At 36.3% G+C, this 26,964-nt stretch overlaps 1 protein-coding gene across 1 annotated transcript in view; it reads right to left on the reverse strand.

Moving 5' to 3' along the window:
* Positions 1 to 805: 805 nt before the first annotated feature.
* IL1RAPL1 (interleukin 1 receptor accessory protein like 1) overlaps positions 806 to 26,964 on the reverse strand; it is a 1,280,256-nt gene continuing 1,254,097 nt past the window's right edge. The window contains exons 9-11 of the mRNA XM_084869596.1: positions 14,891 to 15,034; positions 2,100 to 2,270; positions 806 to 1,663 (exon numbers count right to left, since the gene is read on the reverse strand). Of these exons, the coding sequence (XP_084725722.1) occupies positions 945 to 1,663; positions 2,100 to 2,270; positions 14,891 to 15,034 (1,034 nt within the window). The 3' untranslated portion in view covers positions 806 to 944. The remainder of the gene's footprint in view (positions 1,664 to 2,099; positions 2,271 to 14,890; positions 15,035 to 26,964) is intronic.

Here is a 26,964-nt window from a genome sequence, read left to right on the forward strand (position 1 = left end):
ATGCCTTTCCAGGAAGTGATCAAATATAGGGCTTACTCTTTTTTTTGGGTTTTGTTTTGTTTTTTGTTTTTTGTTTTTGTTTTTTGTTTGTTTGTTTTGTTGTATATTTATATTTATATATATATTTATATAAGGGTACATCAACTCATTTAAAAAACAGAAACAACACTCTTTCCCCCATTTTCATGCCCTTGATCTTCTCTTCTTAGCACGCTGTAGTGGTCACTGTTAGGTGACTAGCACACTTTTGGGTCTGGAGTGTATTCTGACCAGCAGTGAAGTAAATGTTAAGACAGTTAGACCCGCCCCCACCCTTCCTCAGAATGTACACATCATGCCGCCATTAGAAGGGTAGCGGTGGGGGATGAGGTGGGACAAGGAAAAGATTCAGGGCTCTGATTGGCGGGGCCATCCTATGAGCAAGTGTTCTCTTCTTTGTTTTTCTCCCCTCAAATGGCAATGTTGGCATTCGGTGCACTGCTCTCTGAAGGCCCACATGGCCCTGCTGATCCTAGGTAGAACCTAAGAGAGGATCCGGTGCTCCTTGTCCCATCAGATGGATTTGTCCAAGCACCCCAAGGAAATGTTAAAAACAAAACAAAATCAAGAAAAGGAAATAAAACCCATTCTAAAACTAAACTAATGAAGCAAAAAAGGGTTGTCTATCTATACATAAGTCTCTTCTTTAAAAAAATGTCAATTTACAAATTCCAGTGACGTATAAAACAAAGTCAAAAATGTCATGAGTAAGAGACGTGGTAAAACAACAAGACACTGATGCTACAAAGAAACTGGAAAAAACATATGTACAAGACCCTGTTTTTCCTCGTGTTCTAGAGATTGTAATGCATGTTTTTAACAGCAGCAGTCGAGGATTTAGTTCCAGGCACTGGACTGCAGACTCTACTCAAGCTCCCAGGGACAGGATGCCCCTCGCTTTTCTGTCACCAAATCACACTGGATATACTGGTCTCCCTTGGCAACAGTGGCAGGATGGCACTGTTTGTGTGGGCCTCATCTGGATTCTGCTCCCTGCTGGATTTTGTCTGTGGCCGCTGCCCATTGATGAGTGTCATAGGGATGTTACAATAGGTATGCTGATTTCCTATGGAGGTCAGAGGCAGGGTGCCAGTAGGAGGTACATCATACTCATAGCTTCGGTAGTAGTGTTTCTGACGCATTTGTGAATGGTACGTGTTGTGAAAGGTGGAACGGAGATCTGGATGGGCAGTGGCTAGAGCTGTGGAGGTGGCTGCAGCCATGGAAATGGCCGAGACAGTCTGCAGCTCCCCGAAAGGCCCCTGCTCACTAACATCTAAAGCCTGCTCGTGTGTAATGGGCTCTATCCTCTTAAAAGGCATTTCATATTGTAAACGTTTCCAGAACTTAGAGTTCAACTTGTTGCATTTTGGTCCATGCCATTTAATAACCGTCAGGAGCTTGATGGTGTGCTTGAGGGCCTCCACCTCCTGGTAGTTCATAATTCCGCGCAGTTCGCTGCATTCAATTAGTATCACTTTAATTTCTCCAGTCACAAGCATGTTTCGAAGTCTGGTCTCCAGCTCAAAGATGCTCCAGCCCCTTCTGACTACGTAATTTGGGGTCATGACAATAATCAGCCGCTTGCTTTGATCTACACACCTTGCTACATCTTCAATGTATGCTACAAAAGAGAAAAGAGTGATCAGCATGAGTAAATCCAAAATGTGCTCCAGAAAGCCCTGGAAGATTCTCTTTCCCACATTAGATGAGAATTGGTGTTCATTGGGTAACATCTCGAGGAGATGAAAATATCCAATGATCACTTTGAATAGAGTATGGACTTTGCTTCTTTTAATGCTAGAGATATTTTTCCAGGCATAAATCTCTCATTTGGTTTATTTAAGTGTTAGGGCTCATCAAGATGAGTTGTTTTATAAAATGATGGAAGTACCACTTCAGAGGTGTCAAAATTAAGTTTCATATGAACACATAACAACATTTCTTAACAATATGACATATACAATTTTTGAAATAAAGAACCAAAAGGTCAAGTTCTGTCTAAAAATAATGTCTACACAGATATACACAAGGATATGCAAATGAAAACATGAACTTACTTCCAGTTGGAATTAAATCTCTGTCTGGTATAAACAACTTATATCCATAGTGCTTCTCAAGCATATCAGGTAGGATTTCAAGAGCAAAGCGTTCTTCTTCTCCCGTCTCTTGATTCCACTGGTCAGGATCCACTTTGGTATAGGACAAGTATGCATCATAATCTTTATTGTCTGTCAAAAACAGTAGAGAGTAAAGCTGAAGTCACTGTTCTACAAAAGAAATAATAGGATATGAAAACATTCACCTCTTTTCACAAACATCTCCAAATGTCTGACTGCCGGGGGAACGGAAAGAAGCCTTCGATAGTTTTCAAGAACAATTCAATAATGCCAACTATTCTGGAACTAATTTGGAGGTGTAAGGGATCATGTTTTCATTTTGTTGTTGTTGTGAAGGCAGTAGGAGAAAAATCAATACAAAGAATAATAATATGTTAACTTCTAGCATTTTTTGAGGCACAGATTATAGAGAATCTTGTCTGTTTATAAAAAGCCACATATTTGGATAGCATATGCTAATTCTAAATAGTGCTACATTCAATTAATACTGCCTTTAGTCATTTTACCCTGTTGAGAAAAAGAGAGAGAGAGAGAGAGAGAGAGAGAGAGAGAGAGAGAGAGAACTGCGAGTTGCTTGTCAGTGGATTATTTATTTATTTATTTATTTATTTAATTAATTTTTTTTTGCCAGAAGTTGGTTCTTGGATTTTGGGAGTGAGGATATTGTTACACTGAATTCTTATAGAAAAAGCATAATTCTTCACTGCTCTCCATTTATTTTACATGTAATACACTATCAAATTATTTTCTCATCATGTTAATCAGTTTGAAAATAAGAATAAAAAATTACAATGCAAATGAATAAATCTCGGTTCTAAAATCTGTTCCTTTCCTCATTCTTCCCCCTTTTTACATAAGAACTCATCAAATATTTGATGACACTATCATGCATCATATTTATCTCAAAGGTTTTAAGAAAAACATCCCAGATTTCTCATTTATTGTTTCTAAGAACAAGAAGTCAGTTATCTTCTGGATAGTCTTTCATTCACCAATTTCCTTTTCTAGAGGTGATATCAGAATTCATAATTCACCTCAGTTCTAATTACTGTCTTTATCATGAGGGAGGGCTCCTTAAACCAGACTGTAGATTGTAGAATGACTTCATGTATATACCATTTTTTTTCCTTGGAAACTGTTCTCTTCTAGTTTGCCAGAAAGTTCTATAAGGTGTTAAAGTTTGCCCAAATCTAGGATTTGTAATCACTGGATCCTCATTTTTGCCTTTTTTTCTAGGCTTAAAAATATTTGAAAACTAGATCAATATGAACACTAATAAGAACAGAGCACTTAGGACTCAGAAGAAATGTAAACAATTGCTCCACCAATATTGGTAAGTTCCAGCTGGATATCACTTTTGCTCACATGACACTGTTTTTGATTCATCTGCCTCTTCCATGGATGCCTTTTTTCAACCCATCCTAATATATAAAAACCCTGGGTCTGTCACATCTACAATGACTGGAGGCTTGACCAACCAAAAGTCAATCCTACAGTCAGCACTGGGTTGCCTGGTGACCCAGTACTGACTGCTATGGTTGCAGGTGCAATGAGCCAACACTGACTAATGAGGGAGCTGTGAATCAGGTCCAGAGAGAGGCCTGAAGAGAGAAGCAGGGTCTGATCCATAGCCTCTGTGGCAGCTCTTGATCAACACTTGCCTCTCTCTCTCCGGGACTGGCCAGCAGCCTCACCTCCATTTCTCTCCAGGCCTCCAATGGGGCTGCTGATCATCCTTGCCTTTCTGATCAGGCCCCATTGATAGGCCCAGGGATTCAGGCTGGCATAGAAACTGACCAATCAGAACCAAATCTGGGTCAACTGTGAGGAGCCAATGGATGCCTAGGAGGCGGAGCTTTTGATGCTGACTGGCATAGAAACTGACCAATCAGAACCAAATTGGCCAGCAGAAGAGGACAGCTGGGGAGGAGATCAGGCTGGCAGGGAAGGGCATTTAGTGGTGATCAGTCAGGCAGAGGCAGTTAGGGACATTCGGGCCGCAGAGAAGGGCAGTTGGGGGTAAGATCAGGCTGGCAGGGGAGGGTTGTTGGGGGCAACCAGGCTGGCAGGGAGGGCAGTAGGGGGCAATCAGGTTGGCAGGAGAGCAGTTAGGTGTTAATTAGGCTGGCAGGGGAGTGGTTAATGGGTGATCAGATTGGCAGGCAGAAGTGGTTAGGGGCAATCAGGCAGGCAGGCGAGCATTTACTGGGCCTCTAGCAAAAGTGTTTTCTATATCCTGTTTCATTTTTCCTTTAACCCATTTTCCCTTTAAAAGTCTAATTTCTTCACATAACATTAACAATCACTTCTATGTAGATGTTCCCCTTATATGTTCAATTCTGTTTTCTTCTCATGAACTACCAGCAGTCCTCTAGCTCTACCTATAACTTGGGCCCTTTAGTTTGAATGAATGTTCATTATGTATCCTACATTCAACTTTCTCACAAAATAACAAGCTTCCCATCCTCAAGCTCTGTTCTTCACCTTTTATTTTACTTTAATTTTAATAACATAACAATATTCTTTAATCTGCAAATTTTATATATATGTGTTCCACTTATCCCTTTTCATTGACCAACAATCTTATAGCCATTCACTGGTAAGAACCCTTTTGAGTCTATTTCCATCCTAGGTCAGGCTGTACTTGTTTCTCAGTTGTTATAATTATTTTTAGTAGGTCTTTCTTCTCCTTCTAGCCCATTCCACATAGAGTCTCAAAATTTATCTTTTCAAACCTCACCACTGATTATGTTTATGGTAGCTTGAAAAATATTTATGGCTAACTATTGTCAAATTAAGCAACTAAATATGCAACTTGTTTCGTTTGAATTTGAGTTTTATGTATCTGAGTGTGGGGTGATCTCTTTTCCCACATATTATTGTACATTATTGTGCTCACATCTTATCTTCTTTCTTTGACCAAAAGATTATTGACTCAGATATATAACTAGAGCTTAGTAAATGCTCAAATATATCAGTTGATTAAATAAATGAACGCTTTTTCATTTGAGCATGGCATGGCTTATATCTTATAGCCAGAGTAAAGATTTTCTCAAGACCTGGGCCATTTCCTTTGAGAGAAGGCTTTGGTGGTACACACTCCATGCTGCCTGGATGGGCTCTGTAAGGAATTGCTAGGATGTGAGGGGTTGGAGTTTAGCAAGACTCCTTTTGAATAGTCTTGAAATGTAATTTCTCATTGTGACTCAAGGGAAGGTCTTAAATTCCCTGTAAACTACTCTGGAAAAGTAGTTTTCATACTTGAGCATGAATGAACACAATTTTGGAGAGCTTGTTAAATACGGAGTTTTTTCATTCAGTAGGTCTAAAATAGGTCCTGAGAATTTACATTTATAGAAAACTCTCATGTGATGATTGAGAGACCACACTTTGAGGAACTCTTTCTGGGACAGGATATACACTGAGTGGCCAGATTATTATGAATTCTGAATGCATAATAATCTGGTCACTCAATGTATATCCTATATAATAATAGGCTAATATGCAAATTGTCCCCTCGACCACGAGTTCGACTAGCAGGCAGGCCAGCCAACTGCGTATGTCCCCTCCCCCTGGCCAGGCTTGCTGGAACCTACCCATGAACGAATTCATGCAACAGACCTCTAATATATATATACACACTGAGTGGCCAGATTATCATCAGTTCAGAGATCATAATAATCTGGCCATTCAGTATATAGACATCAAAGAGCTATAGTTAGCTGCTAGGTAATTGACCAAAACACTACAAAACCTAAACACTGTAGCTTCAGATCTATAATAATTAGTCCTTACATGACAAGGCACAATAAAATAGCTGAAAGTCATACTTTCATCACAGAAGGAATAGACTCTTCTTGCCTAAAGTAATATATACAGTAACTACAATAGCTTAAATGAACCTCAGGAATTGCTGTTATGGCCTCAGTCAGTTTTCTATCTCTTTATGTCATCTGGATGAATTTATAGCATTTACACTAATAGCCCTCAGATAAAAAGAAATTGCTCACGTGCAGATTATCCTGGGCATAAATGTGACTAAAAAGCTGCTTGCAAGCAGCTGCATCAGCATCCTCAAATCAATGAGACACTTGATTGATATCAATTTCTCTCTTTCCCAAGAGTCTACATTAGTGCAATGATGGGCTAGACATTTATTAACTACCAAAAGAAAACTCTGAATTTAAAATTTATCAGATTCCAAACACTGTAACAAATACCATACTAAATTCAGCAATATATTGTGACTCAAAGTCATATGGGTAAGGAGTCTTCCTTTTTCTCAATTACCAGCTGAAGATGAATCTTATGTAACATTTCTTAGATTTAAGAAAAAATTTATCTGGCCTGGCCAGTGTGGCTCAGTGGTTGACTTATATAATAAACCAGGTCACAGTTTGATTCTTGGTCAGGGCATGTGCTTGGGATCCGGGCTCAATTCCAGATAGGGGGCATGCAGGAAGCAGCCCATTGATGATTCTCTCTCATCATTAATGTTTCTCTCTCTCTCTCCCTCTCCCTTCCTTTCTGAAATGAATACAAATATATTTTAAAACTATCTGTAAGAACATATATTGAATAATCTTTATGAGCTTCTTATACTAGAGAAACTATAAAAAATGACATTTTTATAATCATAGGGGGAAAAATGTCAAGTTTTTTAAAGGATAGACCTGTGATCTTTTAAAGACAACTTAAATTTATAAACAGCTCAAATCTAGCTAGGCATTATTTGCGACAGCATGGATGAACCTAGAGGGCATTTTGGTAATTGAAATAAGTTAGGCAAATAAAGACAAATACCATATGATATGATTTACATGCGAAATATAAAGAACAAACTAAATGAAGAAACATTTATAGATACAGAAAGCAGATTGATGGATGCCAGAAGGGAGAAGCATTGGAGAATGGGTGGAAAAAAAAAAAGCTGAAGGGATTAAGAAATAATAATTTGCTACAAAACAGTCATGGGGACGTAAAGTACAGCATAGGGAATGTAGTCAATAATATTGTAATAACTATGTATGGCACCAAGTGGGTACTAGAATTACCTGAGGGATCATATTGCAAATTATATACTAGTAAATATCTAACTGATGTACTATACACCTGACACTAACACAAAATAATGTTGACTGTCAACTGTAATTGAAAAATAAATAGTCATAACAGGGTAGTGCAAGGGTATATTTCCTAATCTAAACTTTATTCTCTAAATTTCATTTTCTCAAATTTAAAGCATCATTTATAATTATATTCACCGTAGAGATGGAAAACAGCTGGTGTACACAAAGTAATAACCTTCATAAATGCAAATATAGTAATTGATTTACTCTTCCCATGACTTTCGAGAGATTCTGATTGCCATGTGCCACAAAAAATGAACAACAGGAGTGATGCCCATAAAATGGCCAAATAAAACATCCTTTATATGTGTCTTATTATCTATAGTCCAGAGTCCATCTTGCCCACTCAGGGACCCATCTGTGTGGAACCTGATATGGACATTTGTCCAAAGATAGTCCCACTCAACCAGGAACCAGACAGCCTTGCCTAGCTGAGCCCCTTGTAACAGGCCTGCTATAGATCTAGCCTCAAAACTAGTGACAATCAAGCCTGACTACAATTCTAGAGGTAATCCCATTGGCTTGAGAAATAGGCAAAAGTTTACCTGCTGAAATCAGTCTGTAAAGACTGATGGACAAGGTGCTTACTCCTTCAAATGCAGATACCAATGTAAGGATACATGGATAAAGAAAAACCAGGCAAATATGATACCAACAAAGGAGAATAATAGAGGTCCAGTGACCAATTCCAAAGAAATGGAGATCTACAATTTGCCTAACAAATAATTCAAAATAATAATCTTAAAGAAACCTAATGAAAGAAAATAAACAAAAACAAAGCCCAGATAAACAATTTAACAAAATCAGAAAAACAATGATGAATAAATTAAGAAGCTTAATAAAGAAATAGAAATAATAAAAAAGAATCAAGCGGAAATACTAGACCTGAAGAATACAACAGGATTATAAAACAAAAAAACAAAAAACAATAGCTTCAAAAACAACTTGGTCATGCAGAAGAATAAAGCAGAAAACTTAAAGATAGAGCATTTGAAATTAGACTGAGGAACACTTTTTTTTTTTTTTTTTTTTTTTTTTTTTTTTTTTTTTAATGAAGAAAGCCTATGGACACCATCAAGTGAACTAACATTTACATCATGGGAGTTTTAGAACAAGAAGAGGGAGAAGGTGGCAGAGAGCTTATTTAAAGAAATAAAAGCTGAAAACTCCCTAAATCTTTGGAAAGAAGTTTATCATCCAGGTACAGGAAGCTCAAAGGACCCAAGCAAGATAAAACCAAAGATGACATGTTATAATCAAAATGCTAGATGTTAAAGAGAGAATTTTGAAAGCAGCCTGATAAAAATGACTCAGCACATACAAAAGCACCCCCATAAGGCTAAGGCTATCAGTGAATTTCTCTGTAAAAACCTTGCATACCAGAAAAAAGTGGGATGAAATATTCAAAGTGATCAAAGAAAAAAAAAATCCAACCAACAATACTAAAATCAGAAAATGTGTCCTTCAGAAATGAGGAAGAGATAAAGACATTCCCAAACACAAGTTAAGGGAGTTCATCAGCACTAGACTTGGCTTCCAAGAAATACTAAAGGAAGTTCTTCAAGTTAAAATGAAAGAGCACTAAGTAACAACATGAAAACATAAAAATACAAAACCCTAAAATAAAAGTAAACATATAATAAGATTCAGAATACTCTAATACTATGATGATGGTGTGTAAATTAATAACTTTTATCTCTAGTACAAAAGCTCAAAACTAATATTAAAAACAACTGTCGCTAAAATAATTTATTTTAATGAACATACACTATAAAATATATAAAGTATCACAATAGTATAAAACGGGAGGGGAGGAAAGTAAAAGCACATTTTTGTATGCTATTAAATTTAAATTAATCAATCAATTAGTTGCTTTGCTATCTTAAGTCAAGCAATGAGTACAATAGAATTTTCTCCTTCAACTGACTGAATTAACTACTATCCTATCTAATAAAAGAGTAATATGCAAATTGACTGTCACTCCAAGACACAAAATGGCTGCCCCCGTGTGGTCAAAGATTGCTGCCCCCATGTGAATGCAAGATGGCCACCATAAGATGGCCTGCAGGGAGGGCAGTTGGGGGTTACCAGACTTGCAGGAGAGGGCAGTTGGGGGGACCAGGCCTTCAGGGGAGAGTAGTTGGGAGTGATCAGGCCTGCAAGGGAGGACAGTTAGGGGTGATCAGGCTGATAGAGGAGGGTAGTTGAGAGGGACCAGACAATTAGGGGAGGGAAGTTGGGGTGGACCCAGGCTTGCAGGGGAGGGCAGTTGGGGGGGACCAGGCCTTCATGGGAGGGCAATTGGGAGCAATCAGGCCAACAGGGGAGGGCAGTTGGGAGGGACCAAATCTGCAAGGAAGGGCAGTTAGAGGTTATCAGGCCTGCAGGGAGAGGCAGGGGTGACTGGGCCAGCAGAAGAGAGAAGTTGGGGGTAACTAGGCTGGCAAGAGAGGGCAGTTAGGGGTTACCAGGCCAGCAGGGGATGGCACTTGGGGTCAACCAGGCCTGCAGGGGAGGGCAGTTAGGGGCAATTGGGCCAGCAGTGGAGCAGTTAGGCATCTATCAGGCTGGCAGGGGAGTTGTTAGGGAGTGATCAGGCTGGCAGATAGAAGTGGTTAGGGGCAATCAAGCAGGCAGGCAAGTGAGAAGTTGGGATCCAGCAGTTCTGGATTGTGAGAGGGATGTCCGACTGCCTGTTTAGGCCCGATCCCACTGGGCATCCCTCAAGGGGTCCCAGATTGGAGAGGGTGCAGGCTGGGCTGAGGGACACACACCCCCATGCACAAATTTCGTGCTCCAGGCCTCTAGTATTTTTATAAGTATATAAATATGTAAATATGTAAATTAGTTAGATTGCTCTAACTCATTTTTTTCTAAACCTGTAATAACTCCCAAAGTAGAACTACAGATTTCTCTTCTTTTTGAAAATAGAAATTGTATTAGCAATTTATAAGTTTATAACAAGCCTGCCAAAAGTAGCTTCTTTTAAGCTTGTTCTAGCATCATTATGAGTTAGCATGCCCCTTAACCTTCATAGTCAAAGGTATATAAATAAAAATAAAAACAGAACCGTTTGCCCTCTGAGAAAAACAAACATAAAATAGTGTCACTTGTCTAGAATTAGATCCTTCCCCCCAAAAAATTAAGCCTTAAACCTATTCTTATAAGTTACTTCCTAATTAAAAACTTATGTAGTACCTTACTGATATTTGCCAACATAATCATCATGTAAGAGTTGCTACTTGCTATTTTCTTCTATTATTAGACTACCTATAAGTTTAGAATCTTATTTTTCTTTAAATAGCTATTTATATTTTTATTTGTAGAGCTGGTTCTGAAATCTAGATATCTTTGCAAAATTTTGGAAATAATAATTCTTTTCTTCATGACTTTGTCTTTCAGCCTTCCTTTCACAGAAGAGAGATAAGGAATCTGGGATTCACAATGCTCTACAAGTAGTAAGCATTTACTAGTAAGTGCTCATTTCTTAAACTGAAAAAAGGACCATCATAATGTATCTATAGTGCCATTTTTTAGCAATGAAGGAGAAAATAACCAGATCTTGGAATTATAAGGAACATCTTTATAAGTTAGGAATAAAATAGAACCTGTATGAGAGAGCAAGGGAGGAGAAATGGAGAGGAAGGAAGAAAGGATTACATCTATACAAACTCTTAAACTAAAGTGGAAGGGAAACCCTGTTTTTTTGTGGCCCACATAAACCTAAACCTTGTTTATTTGGCCCTTGTTAGCCTTTGAGTTTGACACACTTGCTCTAGAGGCAGCACTGTAAGCACATCAACTATTTTTATTTTTTATCAAAAGTAGATAGTTCATTAATTAACACAATGGATGTCAGAAATCAAGTTTCATTGCTAAAATTAGCAGCTGTTTATTAATTATAGGAAACAGACCCTCCATCCTGAAATCAGTGCTATTCAAAGATATGATTAGTTAACATAATTTACAGACACATCCAATCCTTACAGAGTATCTAGTGGGATATTGTTCCAGGCTTGATTATTTTGTTGGGACCTATGGCAGGCTTCCCCAAGATATCCCACAATGGCATGTTGATTATTTTGAATTAAAGTTACTTAATAAATTGCAAGAACTCTCTGACATCTCTGTTCCCACCCTCACCCCCAAAAGAGGAGATAAATCTCCCATGTGACAAATGTCTTCCTCATACCTGGAAGATGCCACAAGGACGTGTGCTAAAGTGGTAACAATGGTGACCCATGAATGGTGGGAATATGCTGGATTTTGTTTGGCTTGTCTGTGTTTCCCAACTTCTTACAGTATATATTATTACATTTCTCTAATAATAATGTTATTTTAACAGTTCAGTGGATAGAAGGAAAGGAAGAAAAAAAAGACCAGATGAAGTCTGGAGCATAATGCCAAAAAAATTAAATAAAATTCTGCGGTATGGCTTCATGTGTGATTTCACAGGTTCTGTGGCCTCATTGGTTTTCTCCCTAAAAGTGCCAGCACTACCTTATGCTTCCTGGTCCTCCTAGTAACAAAAAAAAAATACTAAAACAAGGAAACGAGGGTTAAGGAGTTTTTTTGTGCATAAAGGCAATTGAAGATAGTTATAAATATGATCCAGAAAGGTGGGTGTTTCAGAATCAGAAGAGAAATGCTAAGGCCTGAGTTCAGGAGCCACAACAAAGTGGAAGGTTAGAGGGGGACAGGGAATAATGGGAACAAACTGAGGGAGCAAAGCAACTATATGTTCTGTCTTGGAATCCTGATATAGAACTGACAGAGCCAGGTAATGCCTATTGTAATAACCTACAAGGAACTGGTTGAATGTGTCTCTGATGCTAAACATTCCCTCTCCTACTCTGACATAGTAGCTGAAATAGTTAGGATTTGGAGTTGTTTAGACCTGGGTTTAAATTCTGTCTTTCTGGTTGTGTGATTTTTTGAGTCTCAATAAACTAGTCAACACTGTATTTGTTATTTGGTAAATATTCAATAAATGGTCAATGAATTTGTTAATATCATGTCACCATAGTAAGGCATTACTTCAAAATATTAGCTAAACTTTCTTTTCCTGTTCTTCTTCACACTCTTGGTCTTCCTTTGTTTCCAAGGTATTTTATGTATTCCCCTTTCAGAGGAGGTGAAAAGATGGTCAAGATAAAAGAGACATTGCTCCGTTTTGACTTTCAAATTGCTTTTTTTTTTTAGAAACCAACTCAAGAATATGAAAAGCCTGTGTTTCTTCTTAACAGTTATTTCTTTGGAAGGTGGAAGGATTTGAAGGACAGCTAGGAAAATTGGAATTTAATGATGTCAGAGAAATTCTCCGCCACTGATGGAGGAGATAATCATTTTACCACAACAGCATGTGTTGAAGGATCCAAGGGGATGTGACTAAGGTTCATAGGCATCCAAAATCGTTAGAATCTCCTACCATTTAGAACATGACAAATAAAAACCATACCATACTAGAGGGGAAAAGGAGACATGTAATATTTTCAACAATAAAGAATTTAAATTTAAAAAGTTCTAGAAATTGATAGTTTGGGTAACATCATTCATGTCGTTAGAACAAAAAATAAATATATTAAAAATAGGGTTAATAAAGTGAGACTTGCTTAAATAAACTGCTTTTCCAAGTATATTCTATTGTGTTAATCGTGCAAATAATAGTGGATCTTTAGATTATACTGAACATACCAAATTTTTAAAGGGTTAAAAATAACAGGGATTCTGTGTTCAGTAAAATAAAGGCTTTGGAAATTGACCTATTTTCAAATCCCATCTTGGCCATGACCCATAATACTTATGATATTTTCTTCAGTAAGTTATTTAACCTCTGGGAGCCTCAGTTGCTATATCCATAAAATAGAGATGATAACTAGCCTCAGAATTTTTTTAGGTTTAGCAAGAATGATTTTCAGAATGCCTAGCACATTGCTTAGTACTCATTCAACAACAGCTCTGACATTGACACTTTTCTCATATCTCTTTAAATCAGTAGCAAAAATGTGAATAATTTGTATAAACAGGCAAGAAAATTAGGAACGAAGAAGAAATAGGCAAATTAGCACTTAAAAGAAAAGAAATACAGTTTTGCTGTAGCACAGACTTTACCCTAATGGAAAAGGGAGGTTAAATAGAGAGGAGTGTTAAAACCCAGCTGGTGTGGCTCAATGGTTGAGTATCAACCTATGAACCAGGAGGTCACAGTTTGATTCCTAGTCAGGGCACATGCCCAGGTTGTGGGCTCCATCCCCAGTATGGGGCGTGCAAGAGGCGGCCGATCAATGATTCTCTCTCATCACTGATGCTTCTATCTCCCCTCTCCCTTCTTTTCTGAAATCAATAAAAATATATTTTAAAAAAATATAGAGGAGTGTTAGGGATGCTAAATGAGCTGTTCCCCCTCACAAGTCTGGCAACCTATACTTCTACCTGGGGATTTATTCCAGAGGACCTGGAAATGTGGTATCATGGAATTTTTTTCCTTTGTACTATTTAGTGTAAAACTGACAGGTAATGAAAAAAAAGTTTATAAATATGATCGAGAAACCATCACCTGAACTATTTAGTGTCAATTTGCATGTTTCCTGTATTGTAAATTTATCTTATATACAAACCATTTTCAAAGGACCAACAAGGAAAAAAAAACAACAAAAACTTAAGTCCTCTAATAGGTGGTTTAAAGAGCTCAGTTTTTAGCAATCCAAATTCCTCTTAGATTATATGCATATTTATGACTGACCAGAGGCAAAAACAATTATCATTTCTATGAAAATAATATTTACTTGTCCAATTTGAGTAAAACTAATAAATGTATAATTATGAAAACAATATGCTTGTGCACTTTCCTATCTGTTGGTCCACACTTAGAATAAAAATTAGTTTGCCTAATTATAGCTAAATAAACAGGCTTGAAAAGATTGCTGGGTGAATTCTAAAATGTTCAGTACAGTTTATTATAACTGATCAGTTTAAACAAGGAACAAATTGAGATTCACTTCAAACTACCATGCTAGAGAACACAATTAAAAGAAACACACCTTATCTATATAGAAAAGTGAAGCTGGCCTTTCAGTACTGATTACAATGTGAGAGAAAATGAATACTCTGAGAGCATTGTAATCAGCCCTTGTAATTCACAAGTGCTGTTTGGAATACAATTCAAAAGAGGGTAGGTGTTGCTTTACAATTTTCATATATTTTATTGACTTGTTACAGAGATGAAGGGAGAGGGATAGAGAGCCAGAAACATCGATCAGCTGCCTCTTGCACAATCCTTACTGGGGATGTGCCCGCAACCAAGGTACATGCCCTTAATCAAAATCAAACCTGGGACCCTTGAGTCCCCAGGCCAATGCTCTATTCACTGAGCCAAACCGGTTTGGGCTGCTTTACAATTTTCAGAGGAAAATACCTGTTGGCTCCAAAGAATCACACATATAGTTCCATGTTAAAAATTAAGTTACAAACTGAACACTGAAATATTCTAGAGCTCTTATCAATGGCTAATGAAGTGAATTTTTCTTCCCTTCCTCAAAAAAACAAAGACAGAAAACGAATAAGAAAATTCAGAATGACGTTAAAAGTGAGAACTCATCTTACCTCCATCCAGCTCCTCAGCTCCAAAGTGATTCCTGTAGAAGAGCATGATCTCTATTTTGTAGCACTTGTAGACGGTCACCAAACAAACAAGCAGCATCAGGATAGCACCAAGCCCTCCAGCAAGTTCAACTGTGTACATCAGCTCTGGGGAAAACACCACAAGAGAGATTTATACCATATTCACACCCAAAATCACACATTCAACTTGATTTCACAGTTTTGTGGCTGAGACCAGATGTGGGCAATGCATTAATACAACCCCTTTCCTTTTTGCATGGAAATTTGGCCTTTCAATAACTTTCTAGCTTGGTTTCCTTGGTAACCAGATGAGGTGGTATGTGGTAACTGTTGCTACGCAACATTGCTTGTGGTAAAAATGAACCTATATTCCTAGATTGCATTTGGACTGACAGAATTAGAAATACCTGCTCGGAAAAAAATAATTTTAGGCTTGCTTGGGTGAAATAACTCTTACATACAAACAAAACCCTTGTAAGAATTCTGCAAGCTATGCTTATAGAGTTGGTTTCTGTTGATATGAAGCTTAAGCCAGGATGGCTTCTGAACTCAACCAATGTGAAAATATATATATATATTTTTTTTCAGAGAAAGAGAGAGAGAGAGAGAGAGAGAGAGAGAGAGAGAGAGAGAGAGAGAGAGAGAGAGAAGCATCAATAATGAGAGAGAATCATTGATCGGCTGCCTCCTACATTCTCCACACTGGGAATTGAGCCTGCAACCAGGGCATATGGCCTGACCTGGAATCAACCATGACCTTCTGGTTCATAGGTCGACAGTCAACCACTAAACCATGCCGGCTGGTCCTAATGTGAATCTTTATCCTTCTCATCTGAGCTTTCACGTGAGGGCTGGGACTAAGAGGTGATGAGTGAAAAAACACAGTTTCCGAGGGCCAGTGTGAACTGTTGCAGAGTGTTGGGTAGACCACCTAACCAATATTGCCTGCTGGCTCTTGCCAGGAGCAATGACTCCTGTCCTACATATTTCTGAATAAAATAGTGCCAGTGTGACCTACCATAGTCTTAAGAGGCTGCATGCTTACTAGGGTTAAAGAAATAGTTTACCTAGTAGATGTTACACAACTGTGTTTGGAGTGTTTTCCTTTCACTAAGCTACTTAAAATGTTCCCTTTTCATTAGACATGTTACTACATTCTCTCAAGACAAAAATATTTTCTTGCTATTCACTGTACTCAAGTTCTCTTATTCCTATTAAATGTCTACGTGACAAAATTATCAGACAATTTTTTCAGGATAAAATATTCACTTCTTTTTTCTCCTTTATTTTATTATTTTAAAATTTATTTTTATGGATTTCAGAGAGGAAGGGAGAGGGAGAGATAGAAACATCAATGAGAGAGAATAACTGATCAGCTGCCTCCTGCATGCTCCCTACTGAAGTTGGAGCCCACAACTCAGGCATGTGCCCTTCACCAGAATCAAACCTGGGGCCCTTTACTTTGCAGGCCAATGCTCTATCCACTGAACCAAACTGGCTAGAACTTTTTTCTTCTTTAGAATTCATAGACATTGTAACAAATTCAAGTCTACTTGCATTTACACATTAAGCCAGACTCCACAGACTTTGAAACTCATTTTAAATTACTGCCTTTGTATTCATGTTGTACTTGATCATTGTAGTCCATATGTTGTCTATACTGATGGGTAGCCATGTACACTGCAGTTGACAACTACTTTGAAAAGTACTATTTTCCTTAATTATGACTAAAGATAAATATTCCTGAATTTATGGCTCTATCATAATGGTATTTTTGATTTTGTAATTTAGGTGCCACTAGTGGGTTATCTAATTTTGTAATAGGCTTAGATTGGGAACTTTAATGTATGGTTTTGTAGTGATGACTACTCTTGGATTACAAGATCATTCGTGAGATTTTGTAATGGGTTGAAATCATCATGGGTGTAGTGCAATATCAGTGAAAATAATCTGAAAAGTGTGGCCATCATTTTCTCACAAAGACTGTGTGTGTGTGTGTGTGTGTGTGTGTGTGTGTGTTTGCATTGCAGAAAAAACTCAGCCATACTTCTCATTTTCTAGTCCTTCATTTCTAATTCAACAGTTTAATAAACAAACGCATACAACTACTGTTTAATCAAGTGTGATTTCCTGCTCTTATTAAAATGAAAAAGGACTAGAAGAAAATATTAGAAAAAGTGGCTGGGCTTTATGAATTTAAGAAAGAAAAATAAAGTGAGCTATTAAATCTTTTAGGGTCTAAGTAAATTAATATGAAGTGTGAAATACCGAAAAGTACCCCAGGAAGTTTAACATTGTGGATTTATAAATATCAGACAGTGTTATCTGTTGACTCTTGTGAGAGTCAATACAAAATGGTACCACAAAAATACCAGAAATGAAATATAAAATGCTATTCAGCATAATGTTTTCCCAAAGGTATGTGAAAAGAAAGGATAAGTGAGTAGATAATACCGTGGGGTCCAATGAGTCTTGTTCTCTCAAGACTTGTTCTATGTGTGTTAAACTCCACCACACAAAGAAGCTTGCATAATGCTCCAACATGCCCATAGGTTAATTTGTGCATCAGAAAAATCTGCTTTAAATTACAATGATTATGATGGGAGATCACGGTTTCTTTTAAGAGTCATTCTCTTTTCTAAGTTAATACATTAAACGGTTGAAATGTATCACTCTAAAATTTCTTTTGGGAGAAAAGAAATGAAAAATGAATGGAGAATGCTTAACTTCCACTCCCAAACATTGCTAGTGGAAGTGCTCAATGGCGCTACTATATTAGAAAATCTGAAGTAGCTTCTAATGAAGTTAAATATGAATGCACCCTATCAGCAGCAATTACAATCCTAAGTATTTACCCAAAGGAAATATAAGCAGATGTCCACAAGAAGATTTGTATAAGAATATTCACAGTAGTCTTGTTCAAAGTAGCCACAACTGGAAACAACCCAAATGCTCTTTAACAGGAGATAATGAACAACCTGTTGTGTGTCCATATGCTAGAATATACACAGCAGCACAAGGAATAAACTACAGATACATGCAACATGCGTGAATCTCACAGATGATGTTAGGTGAAGGAAGCCAGACATAAAATAATACTTTTTTATACAGTTCTATTTAAATGAAGCCTAAGAACAGGGCAAAAATTAAGCATAGTTATAGAAATCACCAAATGATTGTTTTATGGATGGGTTATGATAATATTTATTGGAAAGGGGGAAGATAAAACTTCTGGGGTATATTAAATATTCTGTATTTTTCTGGGTGTGGATACACAAGTATATACATTTGTCAAAACTTATTGAGCTGAACACTGAAGATTTATTCTTTTTATTATGTTAATCGTACTTCAATTATTTGAAAAACATTTTAAAGAACCATTGTACTAGTAAGGTCTAACACACATTCTATGTGGGGAGAAGCTGTAAAGAGAAATGGAAGTCAGGACAGCTATTATGCTGTAGATAACTTCCCAGGCAGGGAATGGTTCTTTTGTATTGCCCCCAAGCCCACCCTTTGATTCCGGATGCTGGCACTGGGCTTGGGCATCCAACATGTCCTATGCACCCTTATCTAGTCAAATACCCTTAGATACATGAAGAAAAAAAAAAACATGCCTAGAACATAATGGTATTAATTCAAAAAGCAGAGTTCTCATTTTCTTCAGATGGAATTTATAATATTGGTCTCTATATAGTTTTTTTTCCCAGCTTGTAAAAATTGAGTATATATAAATCAGAGAAAATTATATAAAATAAGTTTTTTAAAAATTTTAGAAAAGTAATTGCCTAAATATGAATGTTTCCCATTTCTAGATGTCATGAGCCACTCGGAAAGTTTTATACACTATTTTACTCGGCCAATCAATAGCATTGTCTGAAATGTAATGAGAAAAAGAGAGCAGGGTCGATGTAGCTAAGCAATTACAAAGTGGTCTTGTGTCACATGAATACCTCCTTTACAGTACAAACATATGAAAACTTATATATACCTAGAGTATAGGCAATAAGCAAGAATAAGTTTTCTGAGCCATATGATAGTCATTTACTAATAATGATAGCAAAACCATGTCCAAAGAAATAGCTTTTATGAGTTACTAATTGATACTGAAATCCTGAGATTATCTCAGACTGTTCCCAGATACTTCCATAAAATTACATGCAGAGCATGGTGTTCTTATAACATCCTTGAAAGTCAGAAATGTTCTTGGGGTTTTTTTTTTTCTCTCGAATAGTACACACACCAGTGCCTGCTTCTCAGTTACATTATTTTTATGCAAGAGTAATTTAGATGCTTTCACATTATAAATATGTGCAGGTTAAATTTTTTTTCATTTGATTTAAGTTATTCACATTGGTTTATAAAGCATAAATAAAAACTCCTAAAGAAAACAGTTATTAAATTTAATTGCTACATTTCTTTTGCTCTAAGCTGGACACATTCATTAATATGAGTGCTACCCATTATTGCTTATACATTGAATGATGACAAAATTACTAAGGGTTAAATTCTGCTACAGTTAAAAGAAAAGACTTGGGTCCACTTTTATGTTTTATCTTTACATTAAAATGAACTGCCTTATGACCCAGCAATTCCACTTCTGGGAATATATCTGAAGAAACTCAAACCACTAATTCCAAAGAATATCTTTGCATTATAATGTAAATGGTGTTGCCCAGGCAAATGTAATTTTATCCTTTGAATTGGGACCTGCTTTTCAGCTCAAGTTCAAGATGCTTGTAGTGGCGGCATTTAAAAAATAAAAAAAGATTCCATTTCAGTACAATTCAACATCAGAGAATGGAAAGGGAAAGTGCAGACCTTTAAAAATCTGTTTAGTCTGTGTTATTTTGTTAAAATGATAGACTTTGTCCACTTTAAAGGACTGAATCTAAAAGTTGAAAATTGTCAAGCAAGAGTGCTAGGCAAACCTAAGGGAAACTGACATTTGGTTAAACACAACAAATGAAAAAGTGCAAGAGTTACTTTTAAGGGCACCAGTAGTTATTTAGTTAAAGGCAACTAACAATGGTCCTTGAAAAGCTCCAGTATGGGCTAAGGGAAAACACATTGATTATTGCTGCAGTAGTAGATTGCTTTTGGAATAAATTGCTTCAATTTGAAACTAAATTTGCTACAAGCATTTTGAGCAATGACTACAATATTTTTTCTTATCAAGACAGTTGAACCAAGCAACCCTTGAAAAGAAACAGCTAATTAAAATAAAGTGCACACCATCTCTTAGTATATTGGATTACATTGCAAATAATAAATGCATTTGGTTTACACTAATCTTGGTGCAATTACTTTGTATATTTTGGGAACCTATTTTTTTTATTGTATCTGGTGTTATTGTGTGCAAACAGTTTCTGCTAAGTATCTTTGAAGAGGTAAAGATGCTAACAAAGTTAAATCAAAATTTATATGTATTTTTGAACTCTTCACTTAAAGTTTTCATTTTGTATCTCTCTGTCTACTGATATATATAATCTTGTTTAAGGTATGACTAAATATTTTAGGTAGCTTATTCTTATATAGCTCATGCTAAAATTGCCTCATTCATTATATAAAATGCTCTGCTCTGATTTATATGCAGCAAAATGCAAGTTTGTGGGGAAAATGCATGATAGACAATATAATGATCCCAGTGTATTCATTAGCTTCACCAAGTACATTTCCTCTTCTTTCATTGTGTTATAAAGAGCTTAACTTTATAAGGATTTATCCATCCACATAAATTCATATGCATATTTATTTCTCTGGAGCAGTATAACTTATTTGTTCCTGGCAGGAGAATTATTACATTCAGCTTACAAAGATGCTCAACTCAATTCTATAATACATCAATGCAATTTAGAAGTAGTTATAATTTTTTTGGTAACACATTAAGAAGCAGAATTGCTATTCACATAATAGCAAGAAAATGTTTTGGGAAGGTACAAACTAGTATGTAAAGATAGCAATTTTGCTCTTGCAAAAGTGCTTTTTGGAAGAAGGCAGAGTATACCTAATAACAATGATAATAATAATAATGGTCTCTGAATGTAGAAGCTTGATTGGTGAATTAAATTAAACATTTGGGCAAAAGATTACCTTCAAAGTAATATACTTTGCAATTTTAGAAAGAAGTTTTCAGCCAAAGTATCAAATCAACTTTAAATTACTGCCAATCAAGAATGCACATATGGTCATTTGGTAGAATCCCTCATTAAGGCTTCATTCGACTAAGCTCCCACAATCCCTTAGAACTGAATTGTTACATGTTAATAAACTATTAAAAATTAAAAATTAAATGAAATACTAAAGAAAAAAATGCATCATTCTCTTTATTTTTAAAATATATTTTTATTGATTTCAGAGAGGAAGGAAGAGGGAGGGAGAGATAGAAACATTAATGATGAGAGAGAATCATTGATAGACTGCCTCCTGCATGCCCTATACTGGGGGTTGAGCCTACAATCCTGGCATGTTCCTTGACTAGGAATCAAACTATGACCTCCTGGTTTATAGGTTGACGTTTGGCCACTGAACCAGCTGGGCTGCATTATTCACTTTACAATTTGCTAGAGCCTACCCTTGGAATGTGTTTTTGCTCTTTCCAACTAGATAAGAAGGGTGATTTATTTTGTTTTTCCTATAAAGCAGGAAATATTCATAAGTGGTATGTATTAAAAGACAGGTTGACAAGTTAAAATGAATAAGACTGTACTTGAATAAAATATGAATCCATGAGTTCATACTAATTATGAATTAAGAAAAAGGAAAGCTCTTCCTTAGAGTAGGATGTCAATTGGTAAATAAAAAAGGAATGATAGAGTTAGAAATCACAATTTTTATGCCTTCCTAATAATTGATTCAGGCAGGAGTTATCAACAGGGGCTAAAATTATTGGGTGAAAGATTGATGAGACTGGATATTCACAAGGTCTTAAAGTATCTTCCCACTGATTATTATATAGAAGATATAAACAAATGAAAGAATATACCATGTTCATGGATTGGTAGAATCAACATCATTAAAATGTCCATACTGCCCAAAGCAATCTATAGATTCATTGCAATTCTTATTAAAATACCAATGGCGCCGATACCGGTTTGGCTCAATGGATAGAGCGTCGGCTTGGGGACTGAAGGGTCCAGGGTTCGATTCCGGTCAAGGGCATGTACCTCAGTTGCGGGCATATCCCCAGTAGGGGGTGTGCAGGAGGCAGCTGATCGATGACTCTCTCTCATCGATGTTTTTAACTCTATCTCTCTCCCTTCTTCTCTGTACAAAATCAATAAAATATATTTTTAAAAAATACCAATGGCATATTTCCAAATAGTACAAAATTTGTATAGAACCAAAAAGAAGCCCTAATAGCCGCAACAATCTTGAGAAAGAACAAAATTGGAGGAATCACAATACCAGATATCAAGATATACTACAAAGCCACTGTACTCAAAACAGTCTGGTGCTAGCAAAAGAATAGGCATATAGATCAATGGAACAGAACAGATAACCCAGAAATCGACCTGAGCCATTATTCTCAATTCATATTTGACAAAGGAGGCAAGAGCATAGAATGGAGTATAACAGTCTCTTCAATAAATGGTGCTGGGAAAATTGGACAGGTACATGCAAAAAATAAAAAAAATAAAAAAGAGAAAGACCACCAACTTATACCAAGAATAAACTCATAAACTCAAAATGGATAAAATACTTAAATGTAAGATGTGAAACCATACAAATCTTAGAAGAAGCCTTAGGCAGCAAAATCTCAGAAATCTCGTGGAGCAATATGTTTACCGATACTTCTAGGGCAAAGGAAACTAAGAAGAAAATAAACAAATGGGACTACATCAAAATAAAAAGCTCCAGCACAGAAAAAGAAACCATCAACAAAGTGAAAAGAGAGCTCACTGCATGGGAGAACATATTTGTCAATGATAAATCCAATAAAGGGTTAATTAGCAAAATATATAAAGAACTCATGCAACTTAAAATGAAGACAAACAATCCCATTAATAAATTGACAAAGGACCTAAATAGGTACTTCTCCAAAGTGGACATACAGAAGACCAAGAAACATGAAAAAATGCTCAAAATCACTAACTATCCAAGAGATACAAATTAAAAGAACAATGAGGCATCACCTCACACCTGTCAGAATGGCTATCTCAACAAATCAACAAATGACAAGTGCTGGCGAGGATGTGGAGAAAAAGAAACCCTCAGGCACTGCTGGTGGGAATGCAGACTGGTCCAGTCACTGTGGAAAATAGTATGGAGTTTCCTCAAAAAATTAAAAATGAAACTCCCATTTGACCCAGTGATCCCACATGCATATATGCACACAGACAATAGAGTGGTGAAGGCCTGGGAAGGGCTAGTGCAGGGTGGAGGAGGTCAATGGGAAAGAAACAATAAAGGGGGCATCTGGATACTTTCAAACAATAAAAAAAATAATTAAGGGGAAATGGAACACCATCTTAAGGGAGTGACAAAAATCGGCTTCACCAGTAATCAGGAAAATTGGCATCATGTACCTCCTCATGTGATGCATTGAAAAGGCAAAAAATATCATCTATGTAGTATTCCAGCCAGGAAAAAGTAAATATCAAAAAAAAAAAAGGGTGAAATAGGTAAACTCAAACTAAGGGACATTCTACAAAAAAATAAAAAATAAAAAATGATTTCTGCTCTTGAAAAATGGCAATATCATGAAAGATGAAAGGCTGAGGGACCATCCCAGATTAAAAGGGACCAAGAAGACATGACAACTAAATGCAATGTCTAACCCTGAATGGGCAAGATGGTATAAAGGATATTATTGGGTTAACCTTTGAAATGTGAAAATAGACTATATAATAGATAATAGCACTCTATTATTTTCAATTTTCCTGAACTTGATAAGTATACTCTGAGTTTGTAAGAAAATATCCTTGTTTTTAGGAAATTCACATTGAAGAAATTAGTCATGATGTCTGTAATTTACTCTCATGTGGTTCAGCAATAATATGTATTATGTGTTACTATACAGAGTGCTGTTCTATATTTTCATTTACCTACTTAGATGAAGAGAGATAAGGCAAATGTGGCAAAATGTTAATAATTGGCGGTTCTAATTGGAAAGGATAGGTAGAAATCTATTATACTATTTTTTTTGAAGTTTTTCTGTAATGTCTGCAGGTTGTTTTCAAAATAAAAAGTTAGAAAATAAAAGACAGGAAAAAGGTAAGATCACATTATTAAAAGTGTTATTGTAATTAGAGTGCATTTTGGGTTGATTACTTTTGAATTAAAATTTTATTATTTACAGCTATTCTAGAGTAATCTGTACAAAGCCTTCAGTTTAATCTTCCCGAAACATGTCCTAACCTTGGATTTTTTTTCCCACTTTTCTTTTTCTATTTTTTCTATAGAATTTATCACTATATTTTACATTTAATTTTTATTAATAAGTTTATTATTGTTGCCTATACCATCCCACTGAAATTTAAATTTCACCTGGGAGCCCAGATGGTGTGGTTCAGTGGTTGAGCACTGACCTATGAACCAGGAAGTCATGGTTTGGTTCTTGATCAGGACACATGGCTGGGTTGATTTCATAGAAGAAGAAAGAGGGAGAGAGCAACAGAAACATCAATGATGAGAAAGAATTATAGGTTGGCTGCCTCCTGCACAACCCCTACTGGGGATTGAGCCCATAATCCAGGTATGTGCCCTGATCAGGAATTGAATCCAGAACCCTTCAATCTGCAGGTCAATGCTCAACCACTGAACCAAACCAGCTAGGGCAATAAACACATATTTAAAAAAATAAATTTCATCAGGAAAATTTTTGGGTCTATTTTGTTCACATTTTTTACTGACCTAAATGCCTTGAAAACTACCTGACACATAATAGGTGCTCAATGAATATTTGTTAACTAAGTGAATAATTAGATGATTAAAAAACAAACTCAATTTTTCTAATGAAAAGTTAGATTTTTATATAACCCCTTTCAACAATTTCAAAAATATCTCTTTACAGGCAGCCACGAGGTTCAAGTAACTAATGAGGTATAATGAATTATTAATATGTGGCCCATTAATTTAGTAATATAACTTCATTCTATAGAAAAACGGTCAACTTCATAGTATTGATATAGAAATATTCTTTCATTCATAAATACAATGACATTAGAGTGTTATAGAACTAGGAAAGTTTGTTATTGGCATTTAGAAATAAATCATCTATTGTTTTATATCTTGGATAGTGCTATTCATTTTTTCTTTTCATTCATTTATTCAATTTCTTTTGGTTTTATAAGTGCCAAGTATAGTGCTTTAAGTTCTAGTGATAAAATGACAAATTAAATATGCTTCTTGCCTTAAAGGAGACCATGTCTAATTGCAGAGTCAATCATGCAAGCAATGTTTTAGATACAAAATAAAAAAAGTTACTCCTAATTGTGCTCTGAAATGTCACTCTGCTAGGCCTTTTATGTGGGTGTAAAAAATGTTTTACTCTAAGTATAATAATCATAGGCGAGCGAGCAACTTTTGTGTTGTTTGTGTGTGTTCCTGTTTCTGTTTGAGGATTTTAGAGATAGGGTCAGACATTGGTACAATGTAGCACAGTGGCTGCAAAGGTTTTTTGGCAAGTAGTTTGGTGTGAAGCACAGGAAAAGCAAATGTATGTCATGATGGGTGATGGTACGCAAATTCATGTTGTGATTTCTTAGCTAGAATATATTGTTTATGTTTTTTTTCCTTTTTTTTTGTTTGTTAATTCTCACCCAAGGATATTTTTCCATTGATTTTTAGAGAGAGTAGAAGGGAGGGAGAGAGGCAGAGAAAGAAGCATCGATGTGAACGAGACACATCGATTGCTTGCCTCCCTCATGTGCCCAACCCATGTGCCTGACCTGGAGAGGAATAGTGCCTGCAACTGAGGTACGTGCCCTTGATCAAAATTGAACCAGGGACCTTTTAGTCTGAGGGCTGATGCTCTATCCACTGAGTCAAACTGGCTAAGGCTGTTTTTTTGTTTTTTTCCCTTTCAAAGCAACCAGCATGTACCTTGTCAATAAGTATTTGTTTGAATGATTCATGGTATCAGTTAAGCCAGGTTCCCAAAATCATGTCAGAAAAATAGGACAATGATTATCTCTAGTGAAAAGTTGACATATTTTATAAATGTACAATTTGGTATTACTAACACAGTGCTCTATTGCTGAAACATTTCCCCTTTAGACTATAAAAGCAGTGGATGTACACAGACATTATGTATTTACACACGTACAAACATACAAGGCATTCACAGGAAGCCTCCTTCCTGTTTGATCTTATAAAACTGAGTTTGATGGGGAGAAACCAGACAAAGAAGGAAGAGAATGCTATAATGATGAGTCAAATGGGCCTCAGGTGACCAGCTTAGAAGACAGGGCTATTGTATATCAAGGTGTCAAACTTCACTGATGCCTAAAAGAAAATCTCTTTAAAGAAAAAGTATTTGCTTTCCCTCCACTAGGAATTTCCTTCTGGACATGTCATACAAATAGACAGGCACAGATGGAATGTTACAAAACATCTCTTGAGAGAAAACTGTCAGAGTGAAGGTGGCATTGCCTTTTGTTAAGGGCTGCAGTGTTTATCCTGAAAACAGCCCTTCACCAGAGGATATAATGTCACAGTTAGAACCGTCTGGTCTTCTATTGGGAACACTTTGGATTGGTCAGAGAACCCAGAACATCTGGACTGCTTAGATAACCAACAGAAGAAGCCATATTTTCTACAGAAACATTGAACACTTCTAAAAAGAAAAAAAAAAAAAACACAAAAAACAAAACAAAACAAAACCAAGGTGTTTTGTAGTACATTCCATGGTTGAAAATAGATTTATACAATATTTTAAACACATAAAAACGGATTGCTTTTGCAATGTACAAAATAGAATGCTTTGGCGAACTCCAGAATTTTATGTTATTATTATAATTTCCCTCCATTAGGGTTTTAACACATTTACTTAGTATTGAAAGCATTGGAATAAAATGTTTTTGGCAAAAGCTGTATCTCTCATGAGACAACTT

This window comes from Pipistrellus hanaki (genome assembly GCF_964339955.1).
Source record: "Pipistrellus hanaki genome assembly, chromosome: X".
Lineage (NCBI taxonomy): Eukaryota > Metazoa > Chordata > Mammalia > Chiroptera > Vespertilionidae > Pipistrellus > Pipistrellus hanaki.